Genomic DNA, 19,697 nt, shown 5'->3' with positions numbered 1-19,697 from the left:
ACTCTCCCAGAATCTTCTTTGTATTATGATTTTAATTTTTGCCAACACCTAATAACAAAAAATGGAAATTTAGATGCAGGTGAAGTGGATTGTAGGTGCAGATTCTCTTAGGATAATGACAACTCAGGATCGATACACATAAAAAATTAATATGTAATGATCTTCAAAGATGAGTTGTTAGAACTAAACTAGTGAATTAGTCCAACTTTATGAAAACTGGAATATATGCCAAGTGATAAAGCAGGAGGTCACTTTTAAGTGAAATTTAAAGAAGTCAGTAGGGAGGCATGCCTCTCACACAAAAGCAAACAAGGTAGTATCACACGATCACCTATCTAGACATCCTTTTTTACAACTGCTGCAAAAGATCTGTTTGCAAGACCCAAATCAATGGCTTCACTAAGAGCATTAAAACTTGGAACTTGGAACTTCCTCAGAGTTGAGAACCCTGAAGATTTCAAAGTTATTTCATGAATTTTAATACTTCCTGTGCTGAACAGCTGACTTGAACTTTCACAGTATGCAATTCAGATTGTAAGAGGCATTTAAATATAGATGATTTTACAATAGTGAAATATATTCGAATCAGAACATTTTGGTTCACTTACAACCATTATTTGTATAAAATAATTTGTGATGCACAACAGAATTTTTTCAGGGACATTTGCTCACAGAAGTTGGCGATGGAGAAAAACTGTTCCCCCTTAATTGCCACTCCAGCCATATTCACACTTGTGAGACTTGTGGTTGGAAGAGTGAAGGCTGTGCAGGCCAATGACAACTGTAGTCATGTGAACCATATCCAAAAGCCAATTTCTGACACAACTCTCTATCATTTTAAGTAACAACTAATAGCTGGAAGTTGTAAGGTAAAATAGCTAGAATCCTACAAAGATTCTCCCGTCTTCAATAAGAATCAGAGGTACAATGAACCTTTAGACTGTAATTCTTTAATGTAGTTTCTTGTGGAGTCTGAGAGGTAAATCACTCAGAAGTGTATCTGTATTTCAAGAAAAAAGTTAGACCGTATCAAGCTATATTATAGTCTTGATTTCAATTACAGAGCACAATTTCATAGACTGACGTAAAATGTTTCTGTATTATAGAAATCTGATTCCTGCTCCAAATTGAACACCATCACATATCCTGAAAAGAAACAAATAATAAAAAATGTGTTATATAAGGTACTGATGAAATTAAAATTAATTTTCCCGAGCCCCAAATTCCCATGGTTTTCAACCTTTGGAAAGTTACAATTCAAATTTTAGCTGGCAAGAGCTTTTTTAAATAAATCCTTTGCCAATCTGTCATCCACATGGAGTATTTACATTTGCAAAATAAAGCTCATCGTTTTCAAATTGCTATTATTCATTCACATTTCACATCAATGGCAAGTAGAAACATAATCCAACTCCTGTACGAAATACAGAGTATCTCACACCGTATTCACAGGCCCCCTGAAGCTTTTCTGTTACATACTACAATATTTGCTTGGTGTAGGATAATTGGTTGCTAACAAATTAATTTGTCCTCCCTTTCTCTTTATCTACAGTTAAACTTGTTTTCATTTTTCAAGCAAAGACATTAAACTCGGTATTTATCCAATCATTTGTTTTTGGAAGGCTTAAGAAAATCCCAAGAGCTGTCTGAGTGATCATTTCCCCTAAAGAAATAAAACCTGCTACACGGCTACTCATACATTTCAACAACTGATCTCAAGTTCAATGAACTCTAAGATACAAAGTCTTAAACCAAGACGTACCATGAAACCACCGTGAATATAGCAAGCTGAAAGACCAGCAACTGCTGAAAAATCTCTAAACTGGCATAGAATAAATAAAATTTAAAGACGGCGATTCTCTCTGCCAAAACCAGATAGAAGTGCTGTAACCTTCAAAACCAGTTACTATTAAAAAAATTGGTGTAAAGAACAAACCTGTCACCAGACTGTACTCCCATGGGGAAACAGTAGTTAAGTTCTAATCTAGCAATGTTTCCAAGTCGGAGTACTATTCCGGCACCATAAGACCATCGGATATACTCTGCCAGCTTCTGCAGGTGAGCTCTGGGACCATCACCTGAAAGCCAAAGAGCAAGAGAACAAGAATCAAAGTAGATGTCATGGTGGTCAAAGGCTAGCTGGATTTTCAGAGCTAGAAGACAGACTACTCAGGAGCACCTCCTGCAGATTCAAAACTTATTTACTACTTATTTACTACCCGCAACTCCATAAATGCCAAGTACCTTGGACTCAAACTACTGTGATTTTAGTTGCATTGATGGTTGATCTTCATTTCCCACCACAGTGTACCTACTTGCATGAATCTGGAAAAGAGTACTAAAGACTTAACTAAAAGTCTTCAGTTGGTCTCTATTAAAGTTGATTCCTCTGGTTTTCAATTGTGCACAAAGTGTTTCCCTCCCATAGGGATGCCATCTCTCTTCCATCAAGCGAGGCAGACATCTAGTATCACTATATCCCCAAGCTGATTCCACTGATAATGAAAAATCATACACTAATATCCTGAAATGTATCTTGAAAAAAGTTAGGGATGGAAGAAAAAAAACAACAAACAAAACATCAGCTACCACAACCTCATCTACACTCCAATGCCACCATTTTTTAATTAGTTCATCCCAGAAAATATTAGAATCCTACTAAAACCTCATTTTCCAATCTCCCTTTAGATGGTGTATAGCAGGTGTTAATCAATTACCACATTGGTCTGCGAACGTCACCAATTCACAGATACTACCGTTATTGTCCTAGCTCTCTTTCATACAAATTGTGCTAGAATTTATGTAGAGAACTAAAAAAATTATTGGCAATCTGTCAAATGGACAAGTTGTAGCAGTAGCTTTTTGGCAGGCACCAAAATATGCACAGTAAACAAACAGCTTCTGAGGAAACAGACACATAATAGCTCTCTTCTTTGTGCTTTTCTGCATATATAGAGAGAAGCAAGTTTTGTTACATACAATTCTGTCGAGTCTTACCATAGTCAAGGTTGCAGAGGTTTCCAGCATTAAGGAAGAAATGTGTTCGGAAAAGGTCTCCGAACCCTCCCCGGCCTGGCCGGAAAGGGAGAGGGGTGTATAGATGTAAGCCTCCAGCCCAGTAGGCTTCTCCTCCTAAGTAATCACCTAGTTAGGGAAAACATTGGAATAAAAGCATTTACTGTGGAATATACTAAAAGAACAAGAATACATCCTTAAGTTGTTTTATATTGCACTGCTACCTCTTTTACAACTCTCACCACTTGCTTCTAGCTCTCTCCAGCCTCCTCACCATCAAGTAAAAAATTAGCACTTACACAATTCTTTAAACCTTCCAAGTGAATTGCCCATTTTTCCTTATTCCCTCACCCGAACAGCCCAAGGTATGCAGCTACTTGTGCTTCAACAGTGACTCCCTCCTGAACACCTCTGAAATACTTGCCTTAGTTTTAAAAATGGGAAATCGATACGATTAAACAATTAGCTTTACAATATACTGAATCCACTGCTAACAGCAAGGCAGCAGCAGAGTAAGGAATAGAACTGAGGAAGCCCTTGGCTCTCCAAACACATTTGTTGATCAGATTACCTTTCCCCTAAGCTACCTGAACACATGCTGTATCAAACAGAGATTTAACGTGACTATTGCTATAACCATCTTTTGGGAACTTATTCAGCTTGAAGGTTGCTTACTAAAGTGACATACCAGAAGCATACAAGTCTGAACACACACTTGGTTTACAAAAGTTATAGCTTAACTAAGAACTAGTAGGCTTTATTCCATTGTGAACTAATACATAACAACAGACCAAAGACATAACACTTCTCAGATTCAAAGTACAGAATGAGTAAAATTATTTTTAAGCAATACAAAGCTTAAGGACAGAATTTGATTCTTTGCTACACAGTATTATTTACAGTATTGTCAGAGGAGTAGGACTTAAAAGTTTCTGACCTTCACTCTGGGGTCCAATGCTGTACATACTGAATCCGCGCACGCTTGTTGGTCCACCAAGGTAAAACCTAGTGAATACAGGCAAATTTAATTTAATGCTTCACTTGAAGGACATCTTTGAAAATATCTAGCCATACTTCTAACACTGCTTTTCAGAGTCATAGGTAACTTTGTAACAGGTTTAGTAAAGCGTATTTAAAGAAATACAAGAAATTGTATCTAAATGTAAATCCTGATGCATTTGGCAAAAAATTAAAAATAAATGGAAGTATTAAAAAAAATCAGTCTTCCATCCCTTACAAAGATCAAAACTTAAGGTTCCCAAGCACTGAAGAAGAATCAGAATACTGTCTGATTCCGTTGTAGTAATTTTCATAGAAACACTGTAATTAAGATCTATCACACATGAAGCTGACACTTGGTATTTATTGTAAATAAATTTGAGTCTAAATGGTTTCTACTAGTGGTCTTTGAACACAAGTGTTAGAGGACAAAATGGCCTAAAAAGCCAACATAGTTACAATACAGCTTTACTTCTAAAAATACCTACAGTGTTACATATACCTGATACAAAATTTTGCAGATGGTAAATACCATTTTGCAACCATAAATATTGGCAGGCAGAGCTACTACATAGCAAATTATAAATCTATACTACCCGAATATGAAAATCAAAACCTGAAGGCATGACTTGAGTACTAGCATTCAGTTAAAGCTAACGAGAAACTAATTTTATTCTCCTCAGGACCAGAACTACTACTGCTTCTCTCTTCTACTATAGGGTTTTCTTTACACCATTACCTGGGTTGACTGAAAAAAAATTAAGAAACATTTTAAAAACTTGCCTATCAGCTATACTGGATGGCTTGTCTCCAATAGGTACCAGCATTCCACCCCAAAGTGATGCTGAAAAAACCTTTGGAGAGAAAAAGTTGTTGTTTATTAACATGAATTACTTAATTTCCCTAAAAACAGTATCAGTAAAATTTCATCCATCACTCAGTAACAGGCAGAGCTCCCATTAGTCTGACAGAAAGTTACAGATGATCACAGTGTACGCATGAATATCACACCATCAGTAACAGTGTTTTCAGGAAACTCTTGATCATTGCTGCCCTCTTTCTTTTGTGCAGTGCTTCGTGTTGAAAAAGTCAATACAGCACATTTGAACCAAGTGCTACTTTCACATCAGCTAAAGGGAACACTCATCCAGCTCCCGTCTTAGGAATTTTCATGTCTTGAAATAAGACAACACCGCTGACATAAATTACTCCTGGCAAATTTAAACCCATAAACAGGAAATAGCTACCAAAAATGTACAGTTATTGCCTGTCTGTAAATTAGCCTTACAAATAAATGAATCCACCTTCCGCAACTCACTATATTGACATCTAACACGCGTACATCATTACTGCTTACCTATACAGTAATTCTTGGAGCCAAACCACTCTAATAAATACATTTAATTATTTGCTTGCTGCCTGAGTACCAAGCAGAAGTACTACTGCCAGATGGTAAGATCTACTGTCAATACCTAGGCTAAAGATGTTGGGTAATTTCTCTAATTTCACAGCACACTCCTGCTACCTTCTGCCCTGATGCCTCCCCTCCCATTATCAGACGTGAACTCATCAAGCGCATAGCTGGTTGCACAACACACAGCATGTGCAAAAGCCAGTTGCACGCAAGTCTACACTCGTGAGCAACGGATCACATAAAATTAGGTATACCAGGCGATGAGATGCGCTTCACTTTCACTCACAGTGTAGGCACGTTAGCAGTCATGGGAAAGAGCAAAGTCCTCTTTGCGCAACCATGAAGCCATTAAATTACTTCACAGGAGAATATGCTGTCTTTCTCAGCTGACGGTCAGCAAATTAAATGTAAGATGACTGGAAGTGCACACAGCTGGCAATGCCTTTTCTTCCACCACATGGAAGGTGCAAATATAATGATGTAATAAGAAATGGGTATAGCAGATAGCCTTAAAATGCCCTTCTGTGTTGGCCTCACTGGTCTAATTCAAGAACTTCATTGCACCGAGTTGCCCAGGAATAAAAGCACGAAACAGCAGACTGACAGATCCTTACATCATCAGTTGATTAGTATCCGCACCACAGAAGTAGCTTGGAGTTTTTCAGTTGTACTGCTGGCATAATGCTAACATTATTCCAGTCTCCTACAATTTCTTCATTATTCCAGTACTTCTTAAAAAGCTTTCAAGAGGCAGAGATCTTCTCAACTCTTGGTTTCGTTTGGTTTTGGTTAGTATGTTCAGATGCAAATTATTGTAACCTCTGATTTTTAATGCTTCATAATGGGAGTTGCTGTTTAATTCCCCATTCAGCTATGATGCAAGAACTTGCTGCACCATCTCCATGCGATAAAGAACTTCTAAATACAGAAAGAAATATTTCTAGCGTATTATTAAATTCTTATTTCACTAAGCAGAAAAACACCTATTTCCACCTAATAATAGCTCTCTGCTCTCTGAAATTTCAGACCTCTATGTTCTCCTAGGAGGCTGGAGTATATTAAACATGAACTTGCAGTGGAGTTATCCAGTGTCATTTCCTCTGACAGAAATATAGATGGTATACACAAGAACTGCTCTGCCAACCAAACCAAGATTTGCAAGTGATGATGATATAGGAATTTGCTTCAAAACCGCACAGTTACTCCAAACCAAAGTACAAATGTAGACACCACAACGTAAAATCTGGGATGTGCTCTGCCTACATGGTGGCAAAACTGAGGACTTGGAAACTTGTCACACTACCATGTGTCTTTCTTGTTGGAAATTAAATTGTTCATTGTGCACAAATATGAAGACGTTCAAAATGTTGCAGTGCAAACATAGTGTTGTAGTGAAATCAGCCTTCCTGTTCTTGCAATAGTTTTACATAGAAGAAATAATTACATGCTATGCTACCAAAATTAGTAGTCATATATTCATAAATTACAATGACAAAAGAAAACTAATTCAAGATTAGTCAGAATATTCATAACCAGATCAAAGAGACAGAACAAAGACTGCAATAGGTTTTCAAAAAATCACTCAAGAAAGATCATAAAGAACAGACGTGCCCAACATTATTTCTGAAAAGAAAGTAGTTCATACAGTTAATTGTCAAACGAGTTCTTCTTTCCAAAATGTCCACTTCTTGAGTGACTGTACACAGCAGGAATGTCACGTTAAAAATAAAAAATATTTCACTTTCCAAAAAACAAATCACTTCCATGATCTTCTTCTAATCCATGGTGAAAAATCATCATAAAACACAGATTCAATAACCTCATTTGCTAACTCAGATCAATTACTAAAATATCTTTTAAAAAATTACCGAATCCCAGAGAAGTTGCTTATTCAACTGAAATTCAAAATCCTCTTTTAGAAAGCTCACGTCTCCACCTGTATAGCCAGCCAACTCCTGCAAAGACAGAAGTTTATGAAAGTTGTAATGGATATTACATGTTTCTTCCCTCTAAAAGTTCATCAAGTCTGCATCAGCATAAACAGTGTTTTCTGTCCAAGAAATACAGATACACCGGTATGGCGAGACAACTGAATTTTGGACCAGTGAAAAACCATGCATGGCCCTCAGAACAATGAGCTCCATTTTTCTCCTCCAAATATTAAACCAAGGTATCACTTTCTAAGACATTTTGTAAATGACGGCAAAACAGAATGGAGCTGAAAAATTCAGCACCCAAAATCAAAACTCTTACTGTTACCTAGACCCAAGAAGATTTCATATGTACTAAAGCAGGGCTGAAGAACTGGACAGCCAGTTGCATTACACCAATGCTAGCTGAAAATAACAAGTGAAGTGACTGAATCAGTGTTAGAGGCAGCATCTAAAAAATGATATGTTAACTAAACCCTGAATTACAACCACCTTTCTCTCTCAGAAACAGAACAGTGCTAAAGAACAGTAGCACTTCTGGTTCCAATGGCATTTCAAAGCAATCTGCTTCTAAAGCATTGCAGAAGTTAATGCTGCTGAAGTATTAACCCATACAGCACAAAAGTCGGCTTTTCTAAAGCTCTGAAAGTAACAAGAGTAAAAACCATTTTCTGTACCAAAATGATACATGTATATATGCCTTTGAGAGTTATTTTTACCCAGTCTTTCATTTTTAATTGTAAGACTGACAAACTCTGTAAGTAGCAACAGGACCGCAGTCTGGTAGTCTTACATTACCCCTGACAGTATTTACTCTACACTTTACAGTAGGTATTAGTCCTCGTTTTCTACCACTGTGATGTATCTCAGCTAATAAATAATTTAACGGTAATGGCGAGATAAAATGGCTGTGCTGTTTGGTATATAAATGAAATGGTATATAAATGAAAACTTGCCACCATAAAAAAAGGTTTCATGATTTTAAAAGGCGCAGGCTGTAAAGATAAAAAGTAAATACTGCTCATCACTGTGTCCTACTCAATTTACGATTAATTTCTAACTTTAGACATTTTTAACATGAATATCAATTAGATAAACGAAGGCTTACTCAAACACACTTACAGATAAAATCCAATAATAGCACAAGTGATTTAACACTACCTGATTAATTTTCAGCAAAGCACCTCGTCTTGGCAAGATTGAGGAGTTCCGTGAATCAATTACCATGGCATGCTGAAAAGAATCAAACAATTATTTTGAGGTTATCCTATCTGCTGAATACCACAGAGTGATACTATTCTTTTCCTTCAAAAACTGTGCAAACAGTGGAAGACAACCACAGCTCCAGGTAAGGCTAGTGTACCTTCATGGTACCTACAGACTAACTAGTTTTGAGGCCACATGAAATCCACACATTTAAATCTTCTGGCCGTGGTACGCACCAGAAATATAGCAGCAACAATGCCCCAGTGTAAATCAGCAATTTTGTGACAGAAACCTGTCAGTAGTTTATCTCCTACAATTTGTAAGCTACAAGTTAAAGATGACAAGTGACCAAAAACTGCTATAGGAAAGAATATTTAGAAAGGGCACAGCAACTGTAGGATGAGGAAATTCACTGATCCTGTCTTCTACAAAACAAGACAATTCTGCAGAAAGAGATAGCAGATGTCAGGGAGGGAGGCCCTGCAGAAAAAACAAGACAGCCTATGCAATGTTCAAAACACAACCAACTATAAAAATATGTTTTCTCTTTGGACTCTTGCATCTTCACATGGATAACTCCATGTGAATGGATAACTCCATGTGAATGACTAAACACAGCAAAAGATGTTTGAAATAAAACACACTACCAACTAAGACAAAAAGCTCCTTTGTTATCATTCATAAGTATTAGATTACTCAAAATGTCTTTTAAAAAATTACCAGAAAAAAGCCTTACAGAGAGAGAAGATTTAAGAGAGTGTCCACTTTCTTCTCGAACAGAAAAGGATGCTGTTCTAGCAAGGCAGCCAAGCTCTCTCCACACACCCTCCCACTTCAGTGTGTGACTGGTCTTCCAGATTGGAAACTACAATTAAAGAATTGAGTAAGACATGAAAAAATAGTTGGTATGAAATTAAAATAAACATTTCCCTGAAAAATTTTTCTCTCTAAAGTCTGTCTATACATGAGTCAATGCTTTTTCCTTCCAAATTTCTTGGATCAGAGAGAAACCCTTTTTCATTTCAGAGTAATGCTCATTCTGCTTCAGCCAAGAGAGTTTCTCCAAGTAGGTGTACACTACTTAATCCATCCCAAATGAAAAATATCTTCAATTGGGCTGATACAGTGAGCTAGGCAACCAACTGCCTCTCTGAAATGATACTTTAAACATTAAAAATTTGAAGAAAAACACATTAGTATTTTTATACGGACAAAGTAAGATTGAATCCTAAGAAAAAGACAAGGATGTATTACCGCTATAATTTTCAAATTGCTGACTTCTTTCAAATAACAACAAGTTAGCCCTGTGCACAAGTGTTTCAATCATTAAAAAAGCAAAGCAAATATTTGCAAAAGCCAGCTGTGACCTGAATTAAATATAAATGAAGCATGTGTTCCACAAACGCTTGTGCTACACTTACATTAAATTCTGTTGATATTCCTCTATCAGTTTCACGAAGAGAGCTCCAAGGGAACTGTCCAGTTACTTTATATACATTAACTGAAAAACTGAAACACAACATTACTGCCAGGTTTGAAAGTGAAACTAGGTAGTAGGTGGAATTTTAAATTATCACAAAAACTTAAGAAACCAGCTCTACTGCATTATTAACAGACCCTCAGCAAAGGAATAAATTTAATTATTACTCAATGAAAGATTTAATTAATTGTTTTATATTCCTTCACTAAAAAGAGAAGTACTGAAAAATGCATCCCCTACTTTCTTTCAAAGTTTCCAGGCTGTGGTTTGAAGAATGACAGGCCATATGAAGTTTCCTTTGTTCCGTAGGAGAACTGGAAGGTTACCTTTTCTGCACGTCCAAAGAGATTTGGGAACTTGAGCCCAAGAACCTACGGAAAATAAAAAAACTCCACAGCATTTCATATAGTTTGCTGTCTTGCATCTTAATCGTATGCTGAAGACAAGCATATCTACCATGAGAATGAGAAATGAAGACATTAAAACCAGTGGTAATTGAATGTGTTTGTCTTTTAAGGTAGGCTTCTCTTTGCACTGGCAGCAAAAGCCATCACAATAGCACAAGTTACAGTTAATCATCAATTTTTTATTGCTCTCCAGTAGCGTCTCACTTATTCTGCATTCTCACTGTATCATCAGCACTGCTATTATTTCAAGCTGAATCTCCCAGCCAGTCTCAAAGACTTATTCTCCCAGGAGAATAAGTCTTTGGCATAATAAGCAGCTGCTCTGCAACTGCAGACTTTCCAGCTGATCATAAGGAAAGGGTTCATCGGAACCACTGCAATAAGCCAATGGAACATTATCAAGACAGTGTCGCTTCCCTGTATTTTTGATTCAAGTAACAAAAATGCTTTTGCAATCAGTCCTGACAGCAGCGCAACATACCATTACAATTCTCCAGAAATTAGTTGAACGCTTTTGCCTGTTCTGACACAAATTCCTTGTATCCCTTTGGCAGCTCTTGGCCCTTTAGCAGAAAGGATGGAGCAGGTCTCCTCCAAGCACAGATACTACCCAGGACTGTTCTATCATTGTGCATTCTATTTTAAAGAATGTAAAAAAGCTACGAAATCCTGACTGCCTTTGTCTAACAGCTACTGGAAGGAAATCAGTCACCTGAATTTTGTGATGATGGCTGCAATGCAATTATCCAACAAACCAGGAACCACTAATCCAAATGGCTATGAGTATGAAATATTAAATCTATAGGCTTTAGGTGAATTTAAGGGATTAGAATAAATGTCAAATCTACTTAACTCTTAAGGAAACATCATCTCTGCGTGTACGAGTCATGCTTTTATATCATTCAAAAGCTTACTTCTCTGTAACAAATTAATATCAAATAGAGGAGGAAACCAAGTACAAAAAGAGAAACCACAGTAGCTTTCAGATGGTTTTCAAATGCACTAGAACCAACAGGTAGGATTCCCCACTGGTTTCATTCAGGCTACAACACCCTGGACACTGCTCTCAGCAGCGGAGCTGCGTAAGCAGCTCTCAACTCCCTGAGTTCCTATTCTCCCTGCACTTGCAAAACACCATCACCTGAGTCATGCAGGATCTTATCCAGGTTAAAAATACCCCTAAGAAGAAAAAGGATAAGTCCCTTGATCTGGCTTATCTACCAGCCCCAGGCAGAGCAGCACTGTGCACATGAGGAGGCAGAATGCATGCAGGAATGAGCACGTGAAAGCACGATCTACTTACACCAGCACTTCTGTTAAAAGGACATTAACCGAACGACAGTACGGCCGTTACTTTTTCTGTCAATTGGTAAATATTTTTCACACAACATTTTAATCTGATGCATCCTAAATTGAATAAATGGAAACAAGTTCCACAGTTTATATGGTTCTGCAAAACCTTGCATTTTGCAGTCAAGAATAACTGGTACTGGGCTAAAATAGTGAAAACCAATAACAATTTCTAAGTCAAAGATCAAGCATTTTGACGGAGAAGAAAAACATTTTAAATAGATCTCATAGAAACTAAATGCCAAAATCCTTACTAATCTCTCCAATAGATAAAGCGTCTTAAATAGTATCAAGAAAGAAAAAGAAAAAAAAGAAAATTTAAATAATTTTAAGAATTAAAAAATTAATATACTGAGCATTCTTCCCTAGCTCAAAATAGGCTTATGCTAAATGAAAGCCTGACTAATACAAAGACTCTTTAGAGACAAAGGTCTGGCAAAGCCTTAGTAAAGCTGGATCAAGAAAATAATTTGGCTTGGATCAAGTCCTCACTTATTTAATCACCAAATTCCTTGCTAGGTTTGAAACATGTAAGAAAGAGGAATATCTAAAGGAATTAATAATTATTTGAAATAATCCATACCATACTGCCTTCATTGTTGCCAACCATAGTATTGTAGCTTCCAGTTAATCTTCTCAATTCCGTTACCTCAAAGGTTACATCTAAACCATTTGGAAGGGCGTCATCTCCTACATAAACAAACAAATGTATGTTATCTCTAAAGAGCTATTTAAAAAAAAATGCAGATAGAAGATTACTTGAATGATTTGAAAACCGGTTGAACTAAATAATAATAAAAGTCTACATTACAAAGAAAAACATCTTGAGAAAAAGATGTCATTTGGATGTGAGTGCAGAATTTGGTTCAATCACAGCATGACTGGCTTTAATCACCAACATGTTTGTTTAACTATGAAATAGTAACATGTTTGTTACCTACCCACTAAAAACAAAGATGTATACAAATTATTACATTAGAATAAACAGAAATTAAAGTGGTCCAGACACAGCAAGAATGCTGTCACTAGGGCAGAGCTCCCAGCAGCACTCTGCGGGTAAGTGCTAACCAACAGAAACCCCCCAGTTCCCTCAGGGCTCTGGCTACGACAGCTGTTCCAAAACACAGCCCTCACGGGACCTAATTCTGCTGGAGGCAAATGGGACAGCGTCCCACCGACAGCAACCTGTGGCACTGCACTGCACTCCCTTTCCTCTGCTGAAGGGAATGGCAACGGGTTTGAAAAGCAACCACAAGCCCAGGAACGCCAACTGAGCCTTACTGTGAAACCTGCGTACATTCAGCTGCTCCATATATACTACAAGCTAACTTTTAATCACAAGCACTGATACAATTATTAGTATTTCCTTAAGCACCAAGGATGTGCTGATATAATGTCCGTTATGTGATGTGCAACACATGGAAGTACAGGACACATTTTCAAGCTTTTCCTCAAGTGTTCCTCCAAAACTTTGGATTAAGGGTTGTGTACTGTAATCATTTTAGTGCTGGAAATTCACTCATTTTTGCATGCATACAAATAATATTTATATACTCATACACATGTATACAGACACATGCAAATTATTCTTTTTCGTAAGAATAGTGGATGTAGACACATACATTCATATATATAGCATACCTACATGTATATCTAAAATATATAAATGTATATGAGAGAGTAAGTTATATACACAAAAAATGTCCAACCTGTTACACAGGGAAATATATATTATAGGTATGCATCTGTCCATGTATGTATGAGGAAAAAGATGAGGATTAATGAGACAACACATACCTTGACAGGTATCAATCAGAACCTCTACTTGTCTGAAGATTCCTAGACGAAGCAACTTTTCACGAGCTTCATGCGATTTTCTCATCACCTACAGGATAAGTAGCTCAGTCTTTCAGGTTATCAAAAAATAACTAGGATAAAATAGTTAAAATGCAGCTAATACATACAATATTCACAGTTTTTGTACACAAAGACACGTATACGCACCTTCAAAACAGATCACAACCATTTTAACACTTGAATCTGTAAAGAAATAAATTAAATCCAGACCATTTGGCTCAATTCCTACCTTCTGTTAGTGTGCATCCTAATTATTATAATACTTAAACCTATTATTTAAATAGGCTTCAGTACTATGGGGCCCGTGCTTTTCACAAAAAAAACCCAAACACCCTTATCTGTTTACATTTAGACCAATTTACGGGTCTAATTGCCAGCCATACACCAGAAGAAATCACCACATAAAACTGCAAGGACATAGAGACTAACTCACACTGTGATCCATTGTGGAGACTGGCATCAGTTATCTGTGCTGGGATCCAATAATTTATCTCGAGCAAATTAACTGAAAGTGTCCCCTACACAGCTGGCAATTCTTAAATGGGAAGAGTGAAGCTGAAAAAATATCTGAGTACTGTTTGCCATCTCACAACATCTTTGAGCTGAATACATCAGAAAATATGGTATCTCAGTTTGACTTCCATATCACAAGATCAGAATCGTCACAAAACTTGAGAAAGTTGCCCCATGTCTGACAGCAGTAGCCCAAAGCAGGAAAAAGAGAAAAAATAATAACCCGGATTTTTAAACAGTAGGTCTGATATTCACCACAGTACTTACATCAATGAGATTTTTAGCCTTGAAAACATCAGAGATTTCATACATGATAATATCATCTTTGGTCCTTCCGAGTCCATCAAAGTGCACATGCTGAACCACCACCTAAACAGAACAGATGTTTAAACACAAACACTGAATCTGCATAGAATCACAGAATCATTTAGGTTGGAAAAGACCTTTAAGGTCATCGAGTTCAACTGTAATGCTAGGTATAAGGATTTTTAGAAGCCTCCATATGAAATCTCCTGAAGTTGTTCTATGAAATTACTCATTCTAACTTATTCAAGGAATAATATTTGCTTATCCCTGAGAAGATACAAACAGAACGTTAAAAAAAAAAAAAAAAAGTTTCAAACAATATGCTTAGAAATGGTTACCGAAATCTCCTGTGAGAGATTAGCGAGACCAAAAAACAACTGTCAAATCAAAATATGTGAGGTGTTCTTCTGTATCTTGAAATTTTAATTAAATATTTGTATAAAACCACTTTTTAATAATGAGCAACAGAAACAACAATGCAGAAAAAAATATTGTTGTCCAAGTGAAAATCCCTGAAGATTCCTAGGCTAATTACTGCTAACCTACATTATCAGAAATCAGTGCTATCTACAATTCTGGAAAGTTGTTCCCTTAACATGAAAATTAAAGAAAAAAGAACTCTAATACCAAAGCTAATACCAGTTGTAGCAGAAGAGAGAGAGTAACGGACTGTAGCTGCTGGGATTTTAGTCGTAAGTGTCGTATGGACAAATAAGTCACTTCAGAAATCACACTGAGATATTAAGACACGTAAGACAAAACATGTAGTTAGTCGTAGGTAGCTATTTATTGTATCAGGTATGCATAAGCAAAGAGTTAAAAGAGAAAACAAACAAACCTACAAACCGTAAATATTTAAACTCTATTAAAATTATTACTACCACTAGAGCATTGTCATTTAAAATGTATATTAAGATCACTAGCATTATGAGGTTTTATACTTTCTTAAAATCATTGATCTTGTTATGTAATCTTCTGAGATAATTTTATCTTAAAAATCATAACAAGATCCAGCTTAGCTGGTACAAATGGACTACAGTGGTTGCACTTTCCCTATTTTTCCAATCTTTTCAGTGAATTATAATTTTAGGGGTAAGTGTCAAAAAGAAATCTGCAAAAGCTTCATGTATTCACATATAACAAAATAGCAGAATAAGAGCAGCCTAGCATTACTGCAAACTGCTTTAAAATCCCTGTAAGAATATATACGTAACGAACTAAATAAAACCCAAATGTTATTACCAAATTTCTAGTGAGGATGACTCTGAATTGCATGAGGGAAAGGAAAATTCTAATAAAAACTAAGATAACGCGTGATATCTCACCCCTCTAGCATGGCTAAACATATTATGGGTCAAGACAGACATGCTCTTACATGTGAAATATTAAAAAAAAAAGTTACCATCCTCTGCTGAAGTTAGTATCTCCCTTAGTAACCTCATTCACATGGTGGCACTTTACCCTAACCTGGCTAATTCTGCACTCTAGCAGATTAAGGACAGTTGCTTGGTTTGCTCCTAAGCAGCGTTGCAGAAGCCGTAATCTCTCTCATGAGAGAGGGGAAAGGAGCATCTGGGAACAGGTCTGTTAGCTCAAAGCTGAATTTTAACAGCTACTCCTGTGGTAGGGAAAAAATGAACGGGGACTAGACAACGTCTGATTAAATTCACAGTACTACATTTAATTCTTTCACATCTCAAACCATAGTTTAGAAAGTTCACTTAGGAAAAACAAGCAAGCAAAGGTGCCAAGACACTTCTCTTAAGAAAAAAATTAGGATGTTGTTCAGGTACTTACATCTTTGTTTTCGAGAATTTCCTGCTTGGCCTCAGGTTCAACTTCAACCAGCTCAGCTTCCTCTCCCAAGGCACCAAAGTCTGGCCCACCCATTGGAAGAGGCTCCAAACTCTGAAAGCATAGAAGAAAACTGCATTTGATATGGTATGCAGATTTGTGATTTATGCCTTTTGCAAAGGAAAAAAACCCTTACGGTTCTTGACACTGTGCTCATCAGATCCTAAGGGGGGAAAAAAAAAAAAGCAAAAGAGAAGAACTGAGAAGAGGGGAATTACCAGCATATGTGTTACCTACCTGCCTGCTGAAATTTTTAATGTAAGCTGAACAGCTTCCATGTTGAACGATTTCTCAAAAATACTCTGCACTCTTCCAAAAATAATTTTATTTTTAAGGTATGCTTCCTGTGTTAAAGTTTAATTCTACCTTCCTAAAAAAAAAATCTAAAAAATCAGGCTGTCACTACTTAGTTTGGGTTTTTGGGAGGGAGAGGAGTGTGAAGGTTGAAAAATGAAAAGTAAAAAAAAGGATGTTTTTATGCAAAGCACATATTACTGTGCTTTGCATATACTGATATGCTTTTATATTTTAATATTTCTTTTAAAAGTATCCTTCCAAGTAATGCTCAAGAACCTTAGGCCCTATCCATCAGAGGTGAACATTTTAATCAAAATGGTTTCCAGCACAGCATGGCTTTATTTACTATATCTGGAAAAGTCCTAAAATAAGACTTACCAGAAGATAACGGATTCAAGCATAAGTGAATAGAGGGTTACCTGCAAAAGCAGATGTCAGGATTGGATAACTCAGTAAATCTACTTTTAGTCTTAAGTCACTAATAGAGTACTTGCTGCATTATTTAAGGATAGCTTGTATTGCTGGAATAGTAAATTGCTGTTACATATCAGAATCAAGTTAAATGAAGACAGAATCCTCTCTCACTCCCAATAATTTTCAGGCAAGCACGAAACACTCTCTATCCACACAATATTGTATAACAGTTTATACTGCAGATGGATATAAAACCAAGAATACGAGAAAAAAAATTGAAACAGAAATTAAATTAGTCATGGTAATTAGATACTCTGGAGCCTTAACAGCCACTGCAGCAATATATTCCTCAGCCTAATTAAACACTATGTAAAAGCCTGCTAGTTTTCAACAGGCTCACAGGAAAGCACTATTCTACCTTGGATCTTGAGCAATCATCCAGACCATTCTTAGCCCCCAAACAGGTCAGTCACTCATTAATCATACCTGAATTATCTACATCAGTTTTAAAAGCAGGCTCCTATGCAGGCTCCCCATGGTTGTTTCAAGGGGAAAGTAGTTTAAGCCAAATTCACAAGGTGTTTCACCAAATGGACTTAAGACTTGCACTGTGATTCCTCTGCTTTACAGTCAACGGCATCACTGACCTTTTCTACGTTACACTCTGACATTCTGACAGCCTTTCTCAAAACCTGGCTCACATGGCTCCTATACCTTCCATAAAGCAGAATACTCAAGAGTGGGCTGCTTATCTAAAAATTATCCTGAGAGATGCTTCTCTAATGAAGCCTTAAGGCATAGAGAATTCATTGCCTTCCTAAACTATTCCAAAGCCTACATATCCTTATTCTTTGAACAATATTTTAATGGTTAAGTTACACTTTTTCCTGTTGCCATTATAGCCACAACTTTTTGTCCTACCACAACAAACACATAAATCTTTACGTTCCTTCTTCAAGCAACGGTATATGGATTTGGAGATTTATGTGCCTGTTCACGAAGATCTCCAAGTGCTTCAGGCAACTGAGACACCGCCGATGTCTTTAAGCAATACGGCTGGATACTGGGGAATTACAAACCTACAGCGTCCACTGCTCATTGCCTGAGAGCTGCAGTTGTGAGGCAATTTCTCTCTGCTTCGGTTTGGTTTTGGGGTTTTTTTCGATTTTTTTTTTTATTTTTTTTTTTCTTCCCTGTTTTCATGTAAGTGGTCTGGCTCTTGCCAGCCCCCCGAGGCAAGGTCAACCCTGAGGGAAGGGGAAGGGAACAGCACCCGGCACCGCTGGACATGGAGCCCCAGGGTGCCGCCGCCCGGGCCTGCACGGAACCCCCTCAAATACGACGGGGCACGGCAGGGCGGCCCCATCCTGATCCCGGTCCCGGCGAGCCGCGCTGTATCCGGCGGAGAAGCGCAGCCGGCGGTCGCCCCCGCTCCGGGCCCGGCCCGAAGGTCGCTTAGCGACCTTCGGGCCGGGCCCGGAGCGGGGGCGACCGCCGGCTGCTGCCGCTGGACCGCTCTCCGACGGACCCTCCCCGCTGCCCCGCGGCGCTGCTCTTACCCGTGCGTGCACGGTGCCCATGGCGGCAAGGGGCGGCGGCGGCCAGCGGGGGGGGGGGAGAACCAGGGCCGGGCGGGCTGAGGGGCCGCTAGCGCTCAAGGCCGCAGCACGGGGGCGGCCATGACAGGCAGCACCGCCCTGTCTCCCATTGGCCAGAGGAGCGGGAAGAGGCGAGGCGAAGGTTGCGCTCCCCGGACGTAGTACGGGGCGGTGGGAGGGGGATGGTGCAGGCAGGAGGAAAGGGAGGGGGCTTTTTGGGGGAGGAAAAAAGAATACTCAGTTTTCACATTTATCCTATTCAAGCTGCACGCTAAAGCCTAGGCACTGCTGCCTGTTGGAGGTGGGTGATCAAAACTAAAGGCCTCCGATCGACACGCTGGAGGGAAGGGATGCCATCCAGAGGGACCTTGACAGGCTGGAGAGGTGGGCCCGTGCAAACCGCATGAAGTGCAACAAGGCCAAGTGCAAGGTCCTGCACGTGGGTCAGCGCAATCCCAAGCACGACTATAGGCTGGGCGAGGAATGGATTGAAAGCGGCCCCAAGTAGAAGGACTTGGGGGTATTGATTGATGGGAAGCTCAACATGAGCCGGCAGTGTGCGCTTGCAGCCCAGAAAGCCAACCGTGTCCTGGGCTGCATCAAAAGAGGTGTGACCAGCAGGTCGAGGGAGGTGATCCTGCCCCTCTACTCTGCTCTTGTGAGACCCCACCTGGAGGACTGCGTCCAGCTCTGGGGGCCCCAGTACAGGAGAGACATGGAGCTGTTGGAGCAAGTCCAGAGGAGGGCCACAAAGCTGATCAGAGGGCTGGAGCACCTCTCCTGTGAGGACAGGCTGAGAGAGTTGGGGTTGTTCAGCCTGGAGAAAAGGCGGCTCTGGGGAGATCTAATTATGGCTTACCAGTACCTGAAGGGGCCTACAGGAAAGATGGTGAGGGACTGTTTATGAGGGAGTGTAGTGACAGGACAAGGGGTAATAGGTTTAAGCTAAAGGAGGGTCGACTTAGATTAGATGTTAGAAAGAAATTCTTTACTGTGAGGGTGGTGAGGCACTGGAACAGGTTGCAGAGGCCCCCTCCTTGGAAGTGTTCAAGGCCA

General features: G+C 38.7%; 1 protein-coding gene across 1 annotated transcript; it reads right to left on the bottom strand.

The window, feature by feature from the left end:
* Window positions 1-934: 934 nt before the first annotated feature.
* Window positions 935-18,792, bottom strand: SAMM50 (SAMM50 sorting and assembly machinery component). Its single transcript, XM_075759992.1, has 15 exons — window positions 18,603-18,792; window positions 16,276-16,386; window positions 14,440-14,541; window positions 13,600-13,687; window positions 12,386-12,492; window positions 10,286-10,416; window positions 9,987-10,074; window positions 9,302-9,430; window positions 8,521-8,592; window positions 7,297-7,383; window positions 4,798-4,868; window positions 3,953-4,020; window positions 2,998-3,144; window positions 1,937-2,078; window positions 935-1,146 (listed from the first exon to the last, which is right to left on the bottom strand). The coding sequence occupies exons 1-15, from the start codon at window positions 18,621-18,623 to the stop codon at window positions 1,101-1,103; spliced, it is 1,410 nt and encodes a 469-aa protein (XP_075616107.1). The 5' UTR covers window positions 18,624-18,792; the 3' UTR covers window positions 935-1,100.
* Between the last annotated feature and the right edge of the window lie 905 nt (window positions 18,793-19,697).

Source organism: Balearica regulorum, chromosome 1 (assembly GCF_011004875.1).
Source record: "Balearica regulorum gibbericeps isolate bBalReg1 chromosome 1, bBalReg1.pri, whole genome shotgun sequence".
NCBI classification, from domain to species: Eukaryota; Metazoa; Chordata; class Aves; order Gruiformes; family Gruidae; genus Balearica; species Balearica regulorum.
This window is presented reverse-complemented; position numbering and strand designations above follow the sequence as displayed.

Excerpts from the sequence above, each read along its gene's own strand:
- SAMM50 (XM_075759992.1), bottom strand. The coding sequence starts at position 18,623 with ATGGGCACCGTGCACGCACGG. Across the intron at positions 8,593-9,301 it reads CTCTTAAATCTTCTCTCTCT|CATGCCATGGTAATTGATTC; the intron begins GTAAGGCTTTTT and ends GATTCTTTTCAG. Across the intron at positions 2,079-2,997 it reads CCTCTGCAACCTTGACTATG|GTGATGGTCCCAGAGCTCAC; the intron begins GTAAGACTCGAC and ends TTTGGCTTTCAG.